The 17,365-nt window shown below is 45.3% G+C and overlaps 1 protein-coding gene across 1 annotated transcript in view; it reads left to right on the top strand.

Annotated features, from left to right (window-relative positions):
- The window catches only part of LOC112415079 (uricase), a 37,813-nt gene extending 26,842 nt beyond the window's left edge, over positions 1–10,971 (top strand). The window contains exons 5-8 of the mRNA XM_024767859.1: positions 3,645–3,831; positions 5,397–5,520; positions 7,469–7,552; positions 10,041–10,971. Coding sequence (XP_024623627.1) covers positions 3,645–3,831; positions 5,397–5,520; positions 7,469–7,552; positions 10,041–10,115 — 470 coding nt within the window. The 3' untranslated portion in view covers positions 10,116–10,971. The remainder of the gene's footprint in view (positions 1–3,644; positions 3,832–5,396; positions 5,521–7,468; positions 7,553–10,040) is intronic.
- The last annotated feature ends 6,394 nt before the right edge of the window (positions 10,972–17,365 follow it).

The following is a 17,365-nucleotide window of genomic DNA, read 5'->3' on the forward strand; positions in this document are numbered from 1 at the left end:
TGTGGCAGTAGTGAACTGTCTTTGAGAACGTGAGATGTTTTATTCCACGTGAAACTGAGGTCACAACACATTGGAAAATGCAACTGCTTTCTCCATTTTCAGATTCTAGCAAGAAAGTAGATCATTTCAAAGTTGCCTAGCAGACTGACACTCCCCAAAGATCAATAGATTTCAGCACAGGGCTGGAGGTGGATAGGGATGGCATGTCAGAAGGAGTTTTCAGAACCCAATGAACCTTTGTGAAACATGGGAAGTATTTACAGGGAGTTGATGTCAATAAGAAAAGGTCAATTAGGGCAAAAATCATCATAATAATTTTATAGAGCATTTCCTCCTGGACAGCCATTTTACTAAGTTACTAAGTCCTTTATGTGTATCATCTTAGACATCTATCATCTCTAGGAAATAGTTATGATTGTCATCTCCTGCAGATGAGAAAATTAAGGTAGAGAGAGGTTAAGTCATTCTATCAAGGAAATACTGCCCATAAATAGGGGAGGAGAGGCATGGAGAGTACTGAGGCTGAATTCAAGGAACCTGAGTCCCAAGACTGTGGACTCAAACATATGTAACCCTGCATCTGGAAATCCTTTTATGATTGAGACAACTGAGGATTCAAAGTCTGGTTGGCTCACATAGATGCTGGTGATGAAGGCCAGCTGTATAGGAAAAGCAGAAATAGATAAAGTTTGCCTTTGGTTTCCCTTGACTTCTCTTTATCCCCCTTCGAGGATTCCCACTACTTGTTCTAACCCCACTTCTGATTACAAATTCAAGTTTCATTTCTATAGGATTTTTTTTTTCTAGAAGGGATTACTGTTGGAAGTAAATTATGATATTAGTTTATAAAGGCTTAAGGAGTCACTCCTCTAAGGGGTCTTGGTATTTCAATAGGAAATTTTAAAATGATAAAATTTTTCAAGACACATGGGGTCATTTCTAAAAGTGATGCTTCAATCTTCATTTCAAACCAACGGGGATGATATTTTTCAACTGGGGGCTCTGTCTGAGCCCTGAATGCACATTGCGGAATGGCGGTGGCAACTTTCTTGTCTCTTGGAAAGTCCTCTTTTATTACAGAAATGGGAAGAGAGAGTTAAAGGAAGGAGGAAACATTTTGAGGATGGGGAGTGATCCAAAAAGGGGGAAGAAAAGCATGAAATCTCGTAATGGGGTGCTGAGTTCAAACTCCACCTCTGCCAGTGTCTAGCCATACGACTAGAACGCATGCTGGCGGTCAGGACCTTCTCATTCAGTGTTGATGCCCTCCCCTTCTCCCCCTGTCACACTGTCTGTGTGTGAGGGTTGAGGGGAGGGGGCAGATCAGGAAGGGAAATGGTAAAGATTGATGGAGGAGAACTGTCTAGAAGAAAAAGACACTAAGTTGTAAGGCTAAGTTGTTAAGGTGAGTCAATTTTACTGCACTCATTCATTCATTTAACGGATACTTATTGATCGCTTCTGCAATTCTCTTGGGTCTGAGACTTAAGCCTCACTTGGGTCAGCTGTACACTGTTAGAAATGCTGATTTTGCAGAATCGTGTCTTTTTTTTTTTTTTTTTTTTTTTTTTGCGGTACGCGGGCCTCTCACTGTTGTGGCCTCTCCCGTTGCGGAGCACAGGCTCCGGACGCGCAGGCTCAGCGGCCATAGCTCACGGTCCCAGCCGCTCCGCGGCATGTGGGATCCTCCTGGACCGGGGCACGAACCCGTGTTCCCTGCATCGGCAGGTGGACTCTCAACCATTGCGCCACCAGGGAAGCCCCCAGAATCGTGTCTTGATAACACTTAGAATCTGATAAACCCAGCCAACCTAAGGCATGAAATCATTGCTGGTATCTTTCTCTTGATCCTGATTCAGATATAGCTTCCAATGAGAACTTCAGTATTTTCCAATTGAGAAAATACCATTTTCTCTCTTACCACATTATCCTAGAACACTGTGACCAGAACACCTTATTTTATCAGCACATATTTAATCAGCAAATCTACCACTAACTATGGCCACTGCTCTCTCTGGCAGGTACACACATGTGGTTGGGAAAATATCAAAATATAGTCATTATTTACCTACTTCTGAAAGTCCACAACTCCTGAGTTAACCACAGCAATAGAAATCACACAGGATGATGTAAACCATTGGATTATTAAGAGCTGCCCTGGATTTTAATTGAGGATTGTGGGTTACATTCTTATTCTTCAACTAAGACCATGTATAACATAGTGATGCCTGATACCTCCAGCTCTTGGCTTAAGATTCAACAGGTCAAAAAGCATAGATACTAGTCTGGACTAATTTCAAGACTGAAAAGAGGTGATCTAAGTCATTCTGCCTTGACTATGCTTTTGGGAGTTTGTACCCAAGTGCCCCCTGAGTGTCCTGGCCTCACCAGCCTGCACATACAAATAAGGCCATGGTGAAGTTAATTCCCGAATTTCCCTGACCTTGTTGCTCTCTCATTACAAAACTGCTGTACCTCTCCAGCCAAACTTTCCTACCTTCTCCCAGCCTGGAGGGCTGTCTCACACGTGCTCAGGGAGAAGTTTGCATCCACTGAGTACAACAGCTGCCTCACTGGCTCTGCCTAGCATTTGCTGTGCCAGTTGCCACTCCTCCTTGGGAAGAAGGCTGCTTTCCACAGACATTGTACCCTGGGGCTTCCCAGCGTGTCACCTGGTGCCATGTGTTCTTCAGGCTTCACCAAACTGCTGGAACTACAGTGTGTTCCACATAGAAAAAGAAAGAGAGAATCTTCCCCTCACTAACTCGGTACCCTACGTGTCATCTGGGCCCTGACCTAGAACTGCCAGGCATAAGTAAACAGCTTTTTCAGATTGATTATGCCTCTCTCCCCTCCACCTCCCTGATGCACCTCATGAGGTAATATAGGGACGGCCGGAGAGCCATGTCATCTCCTCCATTGTTTTCAACTCTGCCCACCCCGCCCAGGTCCCCACAAGGCAACTTTGTGCCTTCTCAGTTCAGCCAAAAAACAAAGGCCTTTATGAGTATCCACATAGGCAATCTATACCTCATGGGTCACTGACCTCATCTTCCCAGTCTCTATTTAGGCTCATCCAGGCCCACGATGCTACCTATTCATGAAAATTTCTGGTGTTGCTGAGTTCATAAACACAAGGGAACTGAGGGGTCTGGTGGTGATTGGAGCCATCAGCAGTGTAGACAATCCACATGAGGACCACCCCCAGTAAAGGGTGTCACAAGAGCAGACAGAGGAGCTGCTTTTGAGTTTATTAACTCATTCCAGCATGACTGCCTGCTGCATGAGATGGAGCTCAAAATGTGGAAGGTAATTGGCCTAGAAGATACCTCTGCACATAGCTGAGAAAAAGATATTTGTTCCTGTGGGCTTCAACACAGCATGGACGTTTAGTCTCTGACCATAAGTTCTCCTAGGGCATGAGAAGGCAGGGAGTTGTGGAATTCAGAGAGAGGGAAAGGCACACCGTCTTCATCATGTGGACTTCAGAGGAGACAGGGAGAGAGAAAACACAGGCAGTGATGTAGCTCTTTGTACAAATGTAGTGTGCCACGTTTTAATGACCAGGATCCTCAGGGCTAGGCAGTAAGAAGGCACTGTTTTCTTTATGACCTCATCCCCTCTTACCTTTTGACGTAAAACAGGACCTCCAGTCATTAATTCTGGAATCAAAGACCTCAAAGTCTTGAAAACAACCCAGTCCGGATTTGAAGGATTCATCAGGGACCAGTTCACCACCCTCCCTGAGGTGAAGGACCGGTGCTTTGCCACCCAAGTGTACTGCAAGTGGCGCTACCACCAGGGCAGAGACGTGGACTTTGAGGCCACCTGGTATGAACGAGTGCTAGGGCCTGGCGCTGGTGGAGGTAGTGTCCGCCCTCTTTTCCAGGGGCCCAGAGTTCATGGAGTCTTCCATCTGAAAGGGAAACTCGGAAGCCATTCAATTCCGCCTCCCCATTGTAAGACATCCCTTCTGATGGATAACAGGAAGAATACTGGTCTTACTTTGAGTTAGTAAATCTGCACTATTAGCTAAGATGCTATTAGCTATGATGACCTTGAGCAGACCACCTGATTTCCCTGATCCTCTGTTTTTTAATTGACTAAATCAGTAGTACTCAAACATGATTGTGTACCAGAATCACCTGGAGGGCTTATTAAACTGCAGATCACTGAGCCCAACCCCAAAGGTTCTAATTCTATGGCCCGGAATGGGCCTGAGAACGTGCATTTCTAACAAACTCCCAGGTGATGCTCATGTTGCTGGACCAAAGGCCACACTTTAAGAAACACGGGATCAAATGAGGATAATGGCCTTGTTACTTCATGGCAGATGCAGAGAGGGCTAAACCAGGCTGACCGACTTGTCCCAGTTTGTCAAGGACTTTCCTCATTTTAACACTGAAGGTCCTATGTCCTAGGAAACCCCTTGGTCCCAGGCAAACTGGGACAAGCGGCCACCCTAGGCTAAACTCAAAATGAGATGAAGTTACAGAAGCATTTTATAAATGATAAATGCTTTAGCATTGTAAGGTATGACTCTTATTTTAACATCCTCAACAAGCAGTGATTAGGCCTCTGAATCCCAGTTTGCTTTTTGAGCAGGTATCTCATTCCTTTGCTGAAGCTCTAATTGTTAGAAACTTCTACCCTGTGATAAGCTGGAATCTGCCCCCTGGTAGCTTCCTCCCACGGGCAGAGTGTTACTCTGCTCCTTTTATTATGTGATAGGTTGGAAATGCTTGAAGAGAACCTCACCTCAATCTTTTTTTCTCCTTTTTTCAAGTGTTCCCCATGGGCAGCAGTCTGATGTATTTATGTTGAAAAGAGCACGAAATTGAGCCAGTCGGGGTACAAGCTGGGCCTCCCACTAAGGAGGGGGACTGAGTAGATCATTTACCTTTTAGCTCAGATTCCTCATCTCTAAACTGGAGATAATAATAGTACCTGCCTCAGGTATATTGAGAGAATTTAATGAAGTAATTACATAAAATACTTAGCACACAGCCTGACACGGCAACACCCCTGAAAATGCAGCAATTCAAGCAACGGGCCAAGCCAAGCAGATTAGAATACTAGGAAGTCCTCTTCAAAAATTCTTCCAGCATGGAGGGAAACTTACCCTGGAAGGCCCACTGGGCCCTGGTGCCAGATTATGAAGATAACCTAGTTAGGCTCAATAGATTTATTGACTGGTGTGTGTGTGCGTAGGGAAATGGGAAGTTAGGGTGTTTTTTTTTTTTTTTTCTTTTTGGCATTATAGGATATTAATCCTCTCTAAAACCAGCAATAAAATTGTTTTCGGGGAGACAGAGAGGGTACCGCTTCTTAGCTTCATAATACGTTCCCCAAAGACCACCCTGTGAGGGCCCTCAGTTCTCTTTTCTGTGTTTTAGGGACACTGTTAGGGACGTTGTCCTGAAGAAATTTGCTGGACCCTATGACAAAGGCGAGTACTCGCCCTCTATCCAGAAGACCCTCTATGACATCCAGGTGCTCTCCCTGAACCAGGTTCCTGAGGTAGGTTTTGTCACTTGCCATTCCGAGGACTGAGAGAACTTGTGTCTCCTGTCAGCTCTGAGAAAGAGAGTTAAAATAAGAAAGTGGAAGACACATGAAAAATGACATCTGTTGTTGCTCAAAAGCTTGTTATAGAAAGTGAGAAGAGAATAAAAAAATGTAAAAATCTGTCTGACCTGAAAACACAGGCCACTGCTGTAGTTTTTTAGTTTTGTTGAAAATTCTGAGTCTCTTCAACCTGCTACAATTTAGGACACTCAAATGCCCTGAAGGAGGGGTAATTATCCCAAGGGTCTATGTTTCAGGAGAGCCAGAGAATGAAGGATAAATGCAGAGAGATTTCATCCATCCATCCATTCGATATTATTGAATGGTTATTATGTCTCTGTCAGCACTTGAGGAAATCAGAGATAAATTAAACATCCTCCCTACCCTCAAAGAGTTCATCATTAAGTGAAAGAAGAAAATAATTAAACTTACAGTTCAATAGAGAATAGAATATTATGGAAATTCAGAGGAAGTCACTTAACTCCAGTGTAGGGGATAGTGCAAGCCAGGCTTTCTGGAGGAAGAGGTATTTGAGCTGAGTCTTAAGGGACAGGTAGGGGTTATCTGAGTTCATACTCAAGGGTGAGGGAGCGGGTAGGGATGGAGACAGGAGTCAGCATGGAACAGTCATTTACTGCTGAGGCTGTGCCACAAGTGAAGCTCCAGGAGCGAAAGTCTTTCCACGTGCCTAGAGATGAGTTGGGAAGCAGACTGGGAAGCCCTTTGTGGGCTTCTCTGTAGAGTCTGTATTTTACCCTGAAAACTCTTGGGAGCCACTGAGGGATCTAAGCAAGGTGTGGCGCTACCAGATTTGCACTCTAGAAAGACCACTCTGAAAGACATGTGATAGATTAAAGGGATGGTGGGCCATAGACAAGGAGACCTGTTGGGAGGCTGTTGCAGAAAACTGGCAATGAGGATGTGAACTAAGGCCATGATGGGATGGAGAGGAACAGTGCCATCCTTAGACCTGGGCACAAGGGACTCCTGCCACGGCCCACACTCCCCCTCCAAGCCCTCCTCTAGCTATGCCTCTCTCCGCTGGATGAGGAGTTGGTGGGACCAAGGCAACAAACACTTCAGGAGCCCGTGCTTCCCCTTCTAGACCATTCTCTGGATGTTTACATCCCAGAATGTCCTGCCCAAATAACCCTGAGACTACTCCCAGAACCTGTGCAAGCCTGTTCCCCAGATCTATCCCCTAGAGTGCAGGTCATGCCATCAGTGTACCCTTAAGCCCGAGAGTGAGAAAAGGGGCAGATGTTTGCTAGAGGTATGAATGGGCCTTGACATGCAAGCTGGGGTAACCACCCACATGAGTCCAAGAGAGAAGATGGGACGGCCAGGGCTGAGGGCTGGCTCTTCCCATGATGCCAGGTCCTGGCATGATGCTGCAAGGAATCAGAGAATTTTAAATTCGATACTGACCTTGCAGATTGCGATGAAGGAATATTTGTCAAGTTAGAGGGACAGAATATATTTCACTTGAAAGTATTTTAGCTTGATTCATAACTTTTAAATCTTTAAACATTTGGTATGGGGATGTCCAATTATACTCTTACTCCAGAGCCTGCAAATGTTAGGGACAAGCCTGGAGAGGAGGGAATGGATGGAGAGGGAATTTAAGAGGTTGACGAGCCAGCACCAGGAGGCCAGTTGGATGCTGCACATGTCCCGGGTTTCTGACCCAAATGGATTTCATACATAGAGAGAAGAGTGGGTCCATCATTTAATAATAGTACTAGCAGGAGAGAACTGTGTCAAGCAGTAGGGGAACATCAGAGGAACATCTCAGAGACAGGTAGAATCTGAGTAATGAGCTAGTGGGTAGTTGTGGGGAAGGAGTAACAGAGACAGATTCACAGTTTCCCCATGTAATGCATATTGTTGTGGATTTCAGATAGAAGCTATGGAAATCAGCCTGCCAAATATTCACTACTTTACCATAGACATGTCCCAAATGGGACTGATCAACAGGGAAGAGGTAAGAGAACTTCAAACATATTTAAAGCACGTTTCCCCCCACCCAGTCTTTACCCCTCTTTACCCCTCTTTATAAACTTGGGATGATACTATCCCCTGTCACAACTCCTAACAGCTCTTGCTTTTGGAATATTTATAGTTGCCACTGTTTAGAGCCCTCTTAGACTCTGGCCTTTCACTATCTGAGGCTGGAGCATGCTAGAAGTGGATGAATACTTATAAAGGAAGGTTGGAAGTTGCAGAGAGTAAAAGACAAAGAAAGAACGGTATGCCCAAGGAAATAGCTTTGAGATCTACTTCTCTGAAAATTGCCACAGAAGGTCACAGCTCCATTATTCTTCTATTATGAAGCAATGAGGAGGAAAAGAAAGATTCTATTTTCATTTTCTTCTATCATCTTTAACTTTTAAGTATTCAATTTAAGTGGAATACAATATACACAAAAAAAAATGAAGATATTTGTGTTCGTAGTTGCAATTACAGCAGGCAAGATGAGGAAGTTCATTTTTTGAAAGGAAACCTTGCCTTGAAAAAAGCACTTACCCTGACTTGTTTTCAGCCATGCAAAAACAAGTCAGTGTGTCTGACTAGCCAGCCTGAAGTCCCAACAGGTAGCCTGCTGTGGTCAGTCCTGGGAGATCAGAACTGTCCCTTCCCCAGCTGGACCACTCTCAGAATGGCAGGTTTTCTCTATTTGATCCATCTTCCCATGGGCTTCTAGAATGCTAAAAAAACACCATTCTATTGGCTGCTTTTAGTGTGTAGGGGGAGTGAGATAGGAAGGGACTGTCTATTACCATGGCCCTGCTGCTCATATCCTTTGGTGGATAAAGGCCAATGAAGGGAGTCCAAAAGGTCCTACATTCTGGGCCTGCTGATCCAGGGGCCTTATTAGTCACAGCCCCCCTGGCCAGGTACCTTGTTTCTGTTCTGCAAATTATGTTGATGGCTCCATCGGGCTCTGTACCATTACAGCTGGAGCTGGAGGCTGGGGAGCAGTGCTGGGTACCTAAGGTCATGCTCGGGTGCCAGGTGTAGCTGGTATAGGGCCCTGAGTTAAAGAGGAGTGCAATCTTGATCCCACTTGCTGTCCACTCAGCTGAAGGAGAGGCAGCACTATTTACTTCAGAGGAAGGAGAGGATGTAGATTCCCAGAATGCCGTTAATTAGAATGTAAAGACTTTTTTGACTGATTACTTTTTTTTTTTTTTTACCACTATACATTTCCAGAACTTTTTTTTTTTCTTGTGTTGGGTCTTCATTGCTGCACATGGGCTTTCTCTAGTTGCGGTGAGCGGGCTTCTCATTGCAGTGGCTTCTCTTGTTGCTGAGCACGGGCTCTAGGCACGCCGGCTTCAGTAGTTGCAGCACGGGACCCCAGAGCACGTGGGCTTCAGTAGTTGTGGTGCGCGGGCCCAGTAGTTGTGACTCGCGGGCTCTAGAGAGCAGGCTCAGTAGTTGTGGCGCACGGGTTTTGTCGCTCCGTAGCATGTGGGATCTTCCCAGACCAGGGCTCGAACCCGTGTCCCCTGCTTTGGCAGGTGGATTCCCAGGGAAGTCCCGACTGATTACTTTCTAAAGGGCAGGAAAGGGACCTGGCCATGTTCAACAAAGGTGAAACCAATGGGCCCCAAACAGAGAAAGGGTCAGGCATCATGACTAGAGCAGTGCTTAGCTCAGGAGCCCCGATGGAGAGAGGAGGGTCTCCCAGAGCCCCCTGATGCCTCGGGCCTGCAGTGATCCTAGCTCGAAGGTGTGCCAGCAGACTGAGGCCACAGTGTCTTTTGCTCAAGAAGTAAGACACGAAGCTTCCTCTGGAGACCTGGAGGCAGGAAGGCCCGAGTCCCTTTGGGCCAGGGCTCCGCATAAAGGCACCCGAGTGGCTGAACAAGCTGTCCCCACGTCTGTGTCTACTCTCTGGGGATGGCCGGAGCCACTCTCGGGCCCTCACTCGGCAGGTGTGTACATAGTGAGGGCAACATATGAGAAGCCCTCAGTGAGTCAGGACACACTGAGAACAGCAGAGAAGTGACAAATGACAGGGTGAGAAGACAGAAGACCTGTAAATGCACAGCTGTCTGGAGCCATTTAGCATTGGGCTAAGAGCCCTGAGGACTTCAAATGTTCCTGAGGGCACGGCAGTATTTAGCATTGACAATGATTGGCGTTCAGAGCGAGTCATCAAGCAAAGGCCATATTATGTTCACCACACTCTGTTTAAAAAGCAGGGAAATGTAATGAATTTGAGAAACATTTATATCCTGATGATTAAAATTTTTCAAACAACTCTTTAATTTTCTGGAAAATCGCCTCATGTCTCAACTATTGCCAGAAAAGTAAGGTATTACCTTGCTTGAAGTAACTACTGTAGGGCCTATACAGTTTCCTGCTTAGCAAGTTGTTTTTTGTTGTTGATTTCATATTGATTTGTAGAAAAAAGGGTAGGTCTGTTTTAATGCCTCTGAATTTACCATGTGGTTTTTCTACAGGTCTTGCTACCATTAGACAATCCATATGGCAGAATTACTGGTACAGTCAAGAGGAAGCTGACTTCAAAGCTGTAACATTGTGGCCACCAGTGGGAGTCCATTCTCAGTTGAGGCATTCCTTAAGCCACTTGTGATGCTGGAAATCATAGCGTGTAGCCCTGCAAAATTTCAACCTAGTATGTTGATTTATAGCGTTCATTTCGTGGCTACATGAAAGAATTCTTCTATACCTAGCTCAGCAAGGTGTTTCAGAATTAGTAATTATAACGTGCTTTGTGGACACGGTTTACTTCACAAATGCTGAGCAGTATTAGCATAATCATAAAGCAGTATTTCAGTGGTCTTGTTCCTTCCTATCTTAGAGAAACTTTAAAATCCATTCATTAAGAAGACAATCATGGATCAATGGAGGTGTGACACCAGTTAATTCTGTGTACAAATTTAAGAAGTCGGCATTGTTTTCATCCTACTGATGCTAAAACTTGCTCCTTGGTAATGCCGAAAATGTAATGATAATGTCATATTTTGAAAAATATCACCATTGTGACTTCAATTAGACTAAATACTTAAGTTCTTAAGAATGCTCTAGCATATGTATCACTGGGACTATATTTCCACTCTAAAAGTACGTTTGTAATCTTAATGTATTGCTTTTATGACTTTTACAACCCTTAAAGAATATTTAGTATACACTGAGGTACTGAAAAAAGTGTAAATGGTTTGTCTTTGAATAATGCATCACTTTGGCACAAAGAGCCACATTTAATAAGTGGTAAGTCAATACCCAGGTGGTTGAATATACATATAGAAAGACTAGAGACTATATTTATGAAAACATCAGCAATCATGATTTCTGGATGGTGGGATTATGAGTGATTTTTATTTTTTTTGTCATGTGATTTTCTGAATCTTCCAGATATGAACATTTATTAATTTTATAATCAGGGAAATAAATTTAACTGATGATTTAAAGATGTATGCAGATCTGAGTGGTGGTTATCTTTGTATCAGTTATCGAACACTACTGTTGTATATATACCATAAAGCTTCATAAACTATAATTTTAGCAATCATGACAAAACCTTGTGCACATGAACATTCTAGACAAACTACCTCCATTTAAAAATCTCTATTTATTTAAACTTTTTGTCTCCATTTTTTTTTTTTTTTTTTTTTTTTTTTTGCGGTACGCGGACCTCTCACTGTTGTGGCCTCTCCCGTTGCGGAGCACAGGCTCCGGATGCGCAGGCTCAGCGGCCATGGCTCATGGGTCCAGCCGCTCCACAGCACATGAGATCCTCCCTGACCGGGGCACGAACCCGTGTCCCCTGCATCGGCAGGCGGACTCTCAACCACTGCACCACCAGGGAAGCCCTTTGTCTTCATTTTTAATAAATATTTACCTAAGAGTATTTAGTATTATTTGATAATTCTGCATTCACATTTATGATACTGCTACTTAAGGCGGTATGGTGCCGTGTTTGATTGCACAAACTCATTTAAATCCTGGCTCCATCTCTTACTAGTTCTGTGACAAGATTCCTCATCTGTAAAATGGATATGAAAATAGAACCTACCTCATAGGTTTTTTTGAGGATTAAATGAATTAATGTTTGTAAAGAGCAATGGTAGTATTTATGCCTGACACATAGAAATTTCTGTGTTTGTTAAATGAAAAATCCTGCCTTCTTTTCATTTGTTGTTAGACCTACATGGAAAGTCATCACTGGACTTTATGGATGAGGTGAGAGATGGGAGGTCTGAGAGCAGCAAACCGTAGAAGGTGCCACAGGCCATTCTCGAGCTGCTGCCTACTTGCAAAGAACATGAGATAAGAAGGATGAAGTAATGTGATAAGGAATGTTTTGTGCTATATTGACTACTCATGTTACAAAATGTGCTTCTACATCATGTAACTTGCATGGCCAAATGGCTAGTACATTTTATTCCTCTGCTGATCTGATAATTCTCTGCAAAGAGGAATTTAGACTCTAACACGATTTTTCCTAAAAGAAAAACAAAAAAAGAAAAAACTTAATTAGGCCCTTTTTACTCGATATGTTTTGGTCATATAAATTTTAGAAACACTGTATTTGTTTCAGAGAAGAAGAGCAGAATTCTTAGAAATTGTGGCTTATTTTATACATATATGCATTTTGCTTCTCCTGAGTTCTTAAAACATTTATTGTAATGAGTTGCGAATGAGCTATTGGAAATTATATCCTAGGTGTGTGGCAGGAAAGCCTGTAGTCTGTGAAAATTTCAAGGACCAGGTTGTTTTGTGAAGGATGTTGTATGGTCAGGCCACTCAGGATGGCTGTTCTCTTGCTCTCTGTGCGTCCACTGTTCTACCAGTCCCTGCTTCACTCACATGACTATCCAATCCTCTGAATCATAAGGCTTAATCAGTAACTGCCTATGTGCTTGCACCCTGCCCCAGCTGCTGGTTTCCCTGGTAACTGATGAGCCAACCTGATGTCAATTCTGCCTATAAATGGTAGCCTTCTCCTCCCCCAAGTAGTGAGGGTTGTTGTCATGTCCTGTCTGCCATCTGCCAGACACGGTAGGGTGTTGCTCCAGGACCCTTTGCTTTGGATGTGTAAGAGCTCCTATCCAATAAGCCACTGATGTCTCTGTCTCTGTTGCTGGGCTCTTTCTTTGGTCTCAAGCCTGGGCAACTACAAGGCTTGCAGTCCTGCTGGTGCAGCCCAACAATTGGCGAGTCAGCCAAGAGGCCAGGGAGATTCCTGTGAGCACCAAGATGTCAGGAACTAAGGGCAGGAAACGGAAAGTTGAGGGGGTACCCCGGAAGTGGCCGACCGCTAGCATGCGGGGCCCTGTGGCAGCCGACCGCCATGAGAGATGTCTTTCTCTTCCATTACATTGACGATATTTCCAGCCCCGTGCTTATGGCTCATCTGACTGCATGGGGGTGGCTGGTGAACACAGACGAAATGCAACGACCTGGATTATCTACAAAACACAAGCAAACCCCCGACCCACCACTCCTGAACAGTTACAGACAGAGGCTTTATGGATATTAACTCAGGGACAGGCTTGTGAAATGGACGTGGCCAATTACCTGGAAGGGTTTGGTTGGGGCTTGTGGCAACGGAAAACAATAGGTGCCCTTGGACTTCCGGCCCCAGCTCTGGAAGGGGCAGAGCCAGGATACAGTGTGACGGAACAGCAGCCATATGCGGCCTACAGTGCCTTACAACAGGTGGGAGACGTTACAAAAGGCCTACCCAAGTCATCAACGAGAAAAACCACTTTTTGTGGTCTAAAACAGCTATGCACGCTATACAGGATGCCCATGGACATTGAGAGTGACCAAGGAACCCACTTTACTGGCCATGAAGTTCAGAAATGGGCTGATAAAAACACCATACACTGGCGTTTCCACCTGCCTTAAGACCCCACCGCTGCCGGGCTAATCGAAAGGAGGAATGGGCGACTTCAACAACAACTGAGGCTCCCAACACAGGGCCACACCCCAGGAGCAATTGTCCCAGTGCCTCCGCCGTGTTAACCCAGAGGCAGTTAGTCCACATCATCCAAGTTCAACTGATGACCATGGAAGGACCACCGCCAGCTATTGGTCAGGACAATAACTCGCTTCTGCCCTGGCCACAGGATCTCCGCCCAGAGGAACCCACCACGGAAAGGCCCTGGGACTGGCAGGTAAGCCCCCGGTGGTTTGAGTGTGCGACCCTGTGGGCAACAGGATTAGGAAGGACTTGCCGGTTTCACCTGTCTTCTGCCTGGCCCCAGCCGAGACTACTGAGGTAAGTAACCCGGGCCCTACTGAGAAAGGCACCGCTGTGTTAACCCTGTGGTCTGCTGTTACACCACCCCTCCCGGCCTCGGCACCGGCTGCAGGCACTGAGGGCGGACAGACAGGATGGCGCTGCCGGCCAGGACAAGAGCACAGGCAGGGGTGGTGTCATCTAGAACGCTGTTACTGCTTGTAGGTCGCTTAACGGTCATGATCTTCCCGGTATCGTGCCTGTTAAACATCTCACATTTCGTCCCTAGTCTGAGCAGAGGGAATCTGTTCCTACTGGGCAGCAGTGGTGGCCTCACTGAAAACGAGTCTGATTTCTGGGTCGACAGTGAGACGCTGTTGTCGTCCTGCTCTGGACTTCGTGGACACCTGACATAAGCGCCGGGCTTCCTGTGGATACTCCTCAGCTGCTGGCGTGTGTGCTGCATTTGCGGCATCTGGTTGCAGTGCACCTCTCCACACCTGACCCCAGGGGTACTGCGGAAGAGGGGCGGACCCAGATGGTTGGGGCCGTGCGGGGTGCGTGGGGATGGAGCGTGTGGTCAGCCCCTCCAGATGGCTGTTCTCTTGCTCTCTGTGCGTCCCCTGCTCAGCCAGTCCCTGCTTCACTCCCGTGACCATCCAATCCTATGAATCATAGGGCTTAATCAGTAACTGCCTACATGCTTGCCCCCTGCCCCAGCTGCTGGGTTCCCAGGTAAGTGATGAGCCAACCTGACGTCAATTCCCCCTATAAATGGTGGCCTCCTTCTCCCCCAAGAAGCGAAGATCGCCGCCATGTCCTGCCTGCCGTCTGCCGGATGCGGTGGACCCTTTGTTTTGGACGTGTAAGACCCCCTATCCCCTACCCAATAAGCCACTGATGCCTCTGTCACTGTCTCCGGGCTCTTTCCTCATTCTCAAGGCCGGGCAATTGCAAGGCTTGCAGGCCTGCAGGGTGCAGCCCAATAGATGTCTTTTTGTGGTTAGAATTGTAAATTATATGCAGAAAACCAGGCTTCCTGTTTCACCTGCTCCTCTCAGCACTGGCAGAGGAGCAGGCTGTCCTGAGCTGCAAACACCTGTGAGGTAATTTGTATCAAAACACTTTGTAATTTCGTTATGGAGGGTCACATGGACTCTATTCCAATTTTCTGGGAAGCAGAGCTGCTCTCACAGCACTTTTCCCTCTCATCGCTGCATGCTTAGCCCAACCCCTCAAGTACTTTCATAGAGGAATAAAGCAGGCGATTCTAGCCCATTCACTACCTGGGAGGCAGTCTGCATGGTCTTGGTGGAGCAGCTGTCACATGGGGCTTGGGGTTCTGGCAGCCAAGATTCTGACTAAGACTTATTCCAAATCTTCTAAATCTCATCTCATAGGTTTTCATAGAGATGGGCTCAGAAAATGTCCCTTCCTTTCCTTTTTACAGTTAGACTTAAGTTCATACCATTCTTTACTCTTAGTAACCTGCTTTTTCTCCCTTTCCCCCCCAATATAATAGAAATAACTCTTGAGACAACATTTTACTTTGTCATTGAAACAGAATATACCCTTTTCAATCACCTGCGAGATTCAACTGCAGAAGTCTGAATTTCTCTAACCTCCTAACCCTCTATTCAGAGAAAGCACTCTCTTTCCTTTGGATGTGGGGCTGTCTGGACTTCTCGTTTTGTAGTCTCCTTTATGAAACCTTTGTAACTCCTGCTTCCTCACCTGCATGTATGAGGAAACCAAAGCTTATTTCTAAAGACATGGATTTCCAGTCTTCTAACCAGACGCACTGGGTTATTCCTGCTTCCAAATACTGGAATCTTCATCTTTTATTTTTTATAGTCTTTGTTCTTGCTTCTCCCAGAGCTCAGGTGCCTCTCATTCTTCCATTTGCCCAACTCTGTCTCAGAAATTCTTAATGTTCTTTGGAGCCTATGGAGACCCTATTGTACATATAATGGCTATGGACCTTCTTCTCAGCAAAACATTCATTCACATCTCTACAGATGCTCAACATCTGCTAAGGAAAAAGTTTACACTCTGTCTTTAAAGTATAAAGGATTCCATTAGAAATTTACCACGTAAGGAATATATTCAATCAAATGTAGAAGAAAGGCATACTGATTACCTTTATATGAGAAAGGATACATGTGTGTTTAGAATAAGAGAATGGTCGCAGATGTATTAATTTACTGAGGCTACTGTAACAAAGTAACACAAAGTTGGTGGTGTGCATAGCAATAGAAATTTATTCCCTTATTGTTCCGGAGGCCTGAAGTCCAAAATCAAGGTGTTGGCAGGGTTGTGCTCTCTAAAGGTGCTAAGAGGAGATGGTCTTTACTCTTTTAGCTTTGGGTACCCTTAGGGATTCCTTAGTTGAGGCTGCGTCACTCCAAGCTCTGCCTTCATAATCACATCACCTCTTCTGTCAGTCTCCACTGTTTGACCTTTTTAAGAACACTTGTCATTGGATTTAGGGCCCACACAGACAACCCAACATGTTCTCATCATCTCAAGATCCTTAACTTAATGACCACTACAAAGACCTTTTTTCCACATAAGGTCACACTTATAGGTTCTGGAAATTAGGATGTAGACACAGGATTTTGGAGCCACCACTCAGGGAACAGTAAGCTTCCTGAGGGCAGCTCTTCTGGTAAATATTGAATCTTTAGCTACACACAGGCTACTGCTCCTTTCAGATCTGGGGATGTCACATCCCCTTCCCAGTTTGATCACATAGATGTTTTTAAAATGGAAAAGAGCGTGGACTTTGGATTTAGATAGTGTGACATTTTAGACTAGGCTCCAGCAATTTCTAAGCTGTATGACCTTGGAGAAGTTACCCTAAACTTTAATTCTCTAATTTTGAAATGGGAGTAATAATACCTACTTCAGAGTAACTGAGGATTAACTGAGATAATGCATGCATGGGTTAGAATGCTTTTGGTTGCCAGCAACTGAATACCTTACAGTGTCTTAAATGGAAAGGCCTTCTTATTAAGTTTAGAGAGAAGCTATCCAGGATTGATTTGGCAACTCGGGCTCATGCCATCTTTTGCTCTGCCGTCTCCAGTGTGTGGTAATGGTTCCCCCATGGACACAACATGGGTGATAAAGCTCCTATTAAAGATGCTGTAGTATATTACCCACCCAGGTCTCCCTTGGGACCAAAGCACTCAGATGGCAGAAGTGTTGGTCTCTGATGGCCTATAGTTGGCTCCCTCTGCAGGAATTGCCCTTGGCTGAAGGAGGTTGTCTCACCCAAGTTTAGAGCCACTCCCCAGGAGCAGCTCATATCCAGTGCTGGTCAATGTGGGAGATACAAAATCTTCATTCTCTTGCCTCAATTGAGACAACCCATCAGGGGCATTCCAGCTCCATAGCTCCTGATTGGCTGAGGCTTCAGCAACTGCATCATAGATCCAATTCTCCCTCTGCCCAATCCTGCTTCCCTGTCTGCTCACAGGCATTGTTCTGGAGAGCACTCCTCACTAAACGTCCTGCATGAAAATATCAGGGTCTCACTATGTGTTTCATGGGCAAGACTATCTGTGATAGCAG

This window comes from Neophocaena asiaeorientalis, unplaced genomic scaffold, assembly GCF_003031525.2.
Source record: "Neophocaena asiaeorientalis asiaeorientalis breed wild unplaced genomic scaffold, Neophocaena_asiaeorientalis_V1.1 scaffold546, whole genome shotgun sequence".
Taxonomy (NCBI): domain Eukaryota; kingdom Metazoa; phylum Chordata; class Mammalia; order Artiodactyla; family Phocoenidae; genus Neophocaena; species Neophocaena asiaeorientalis.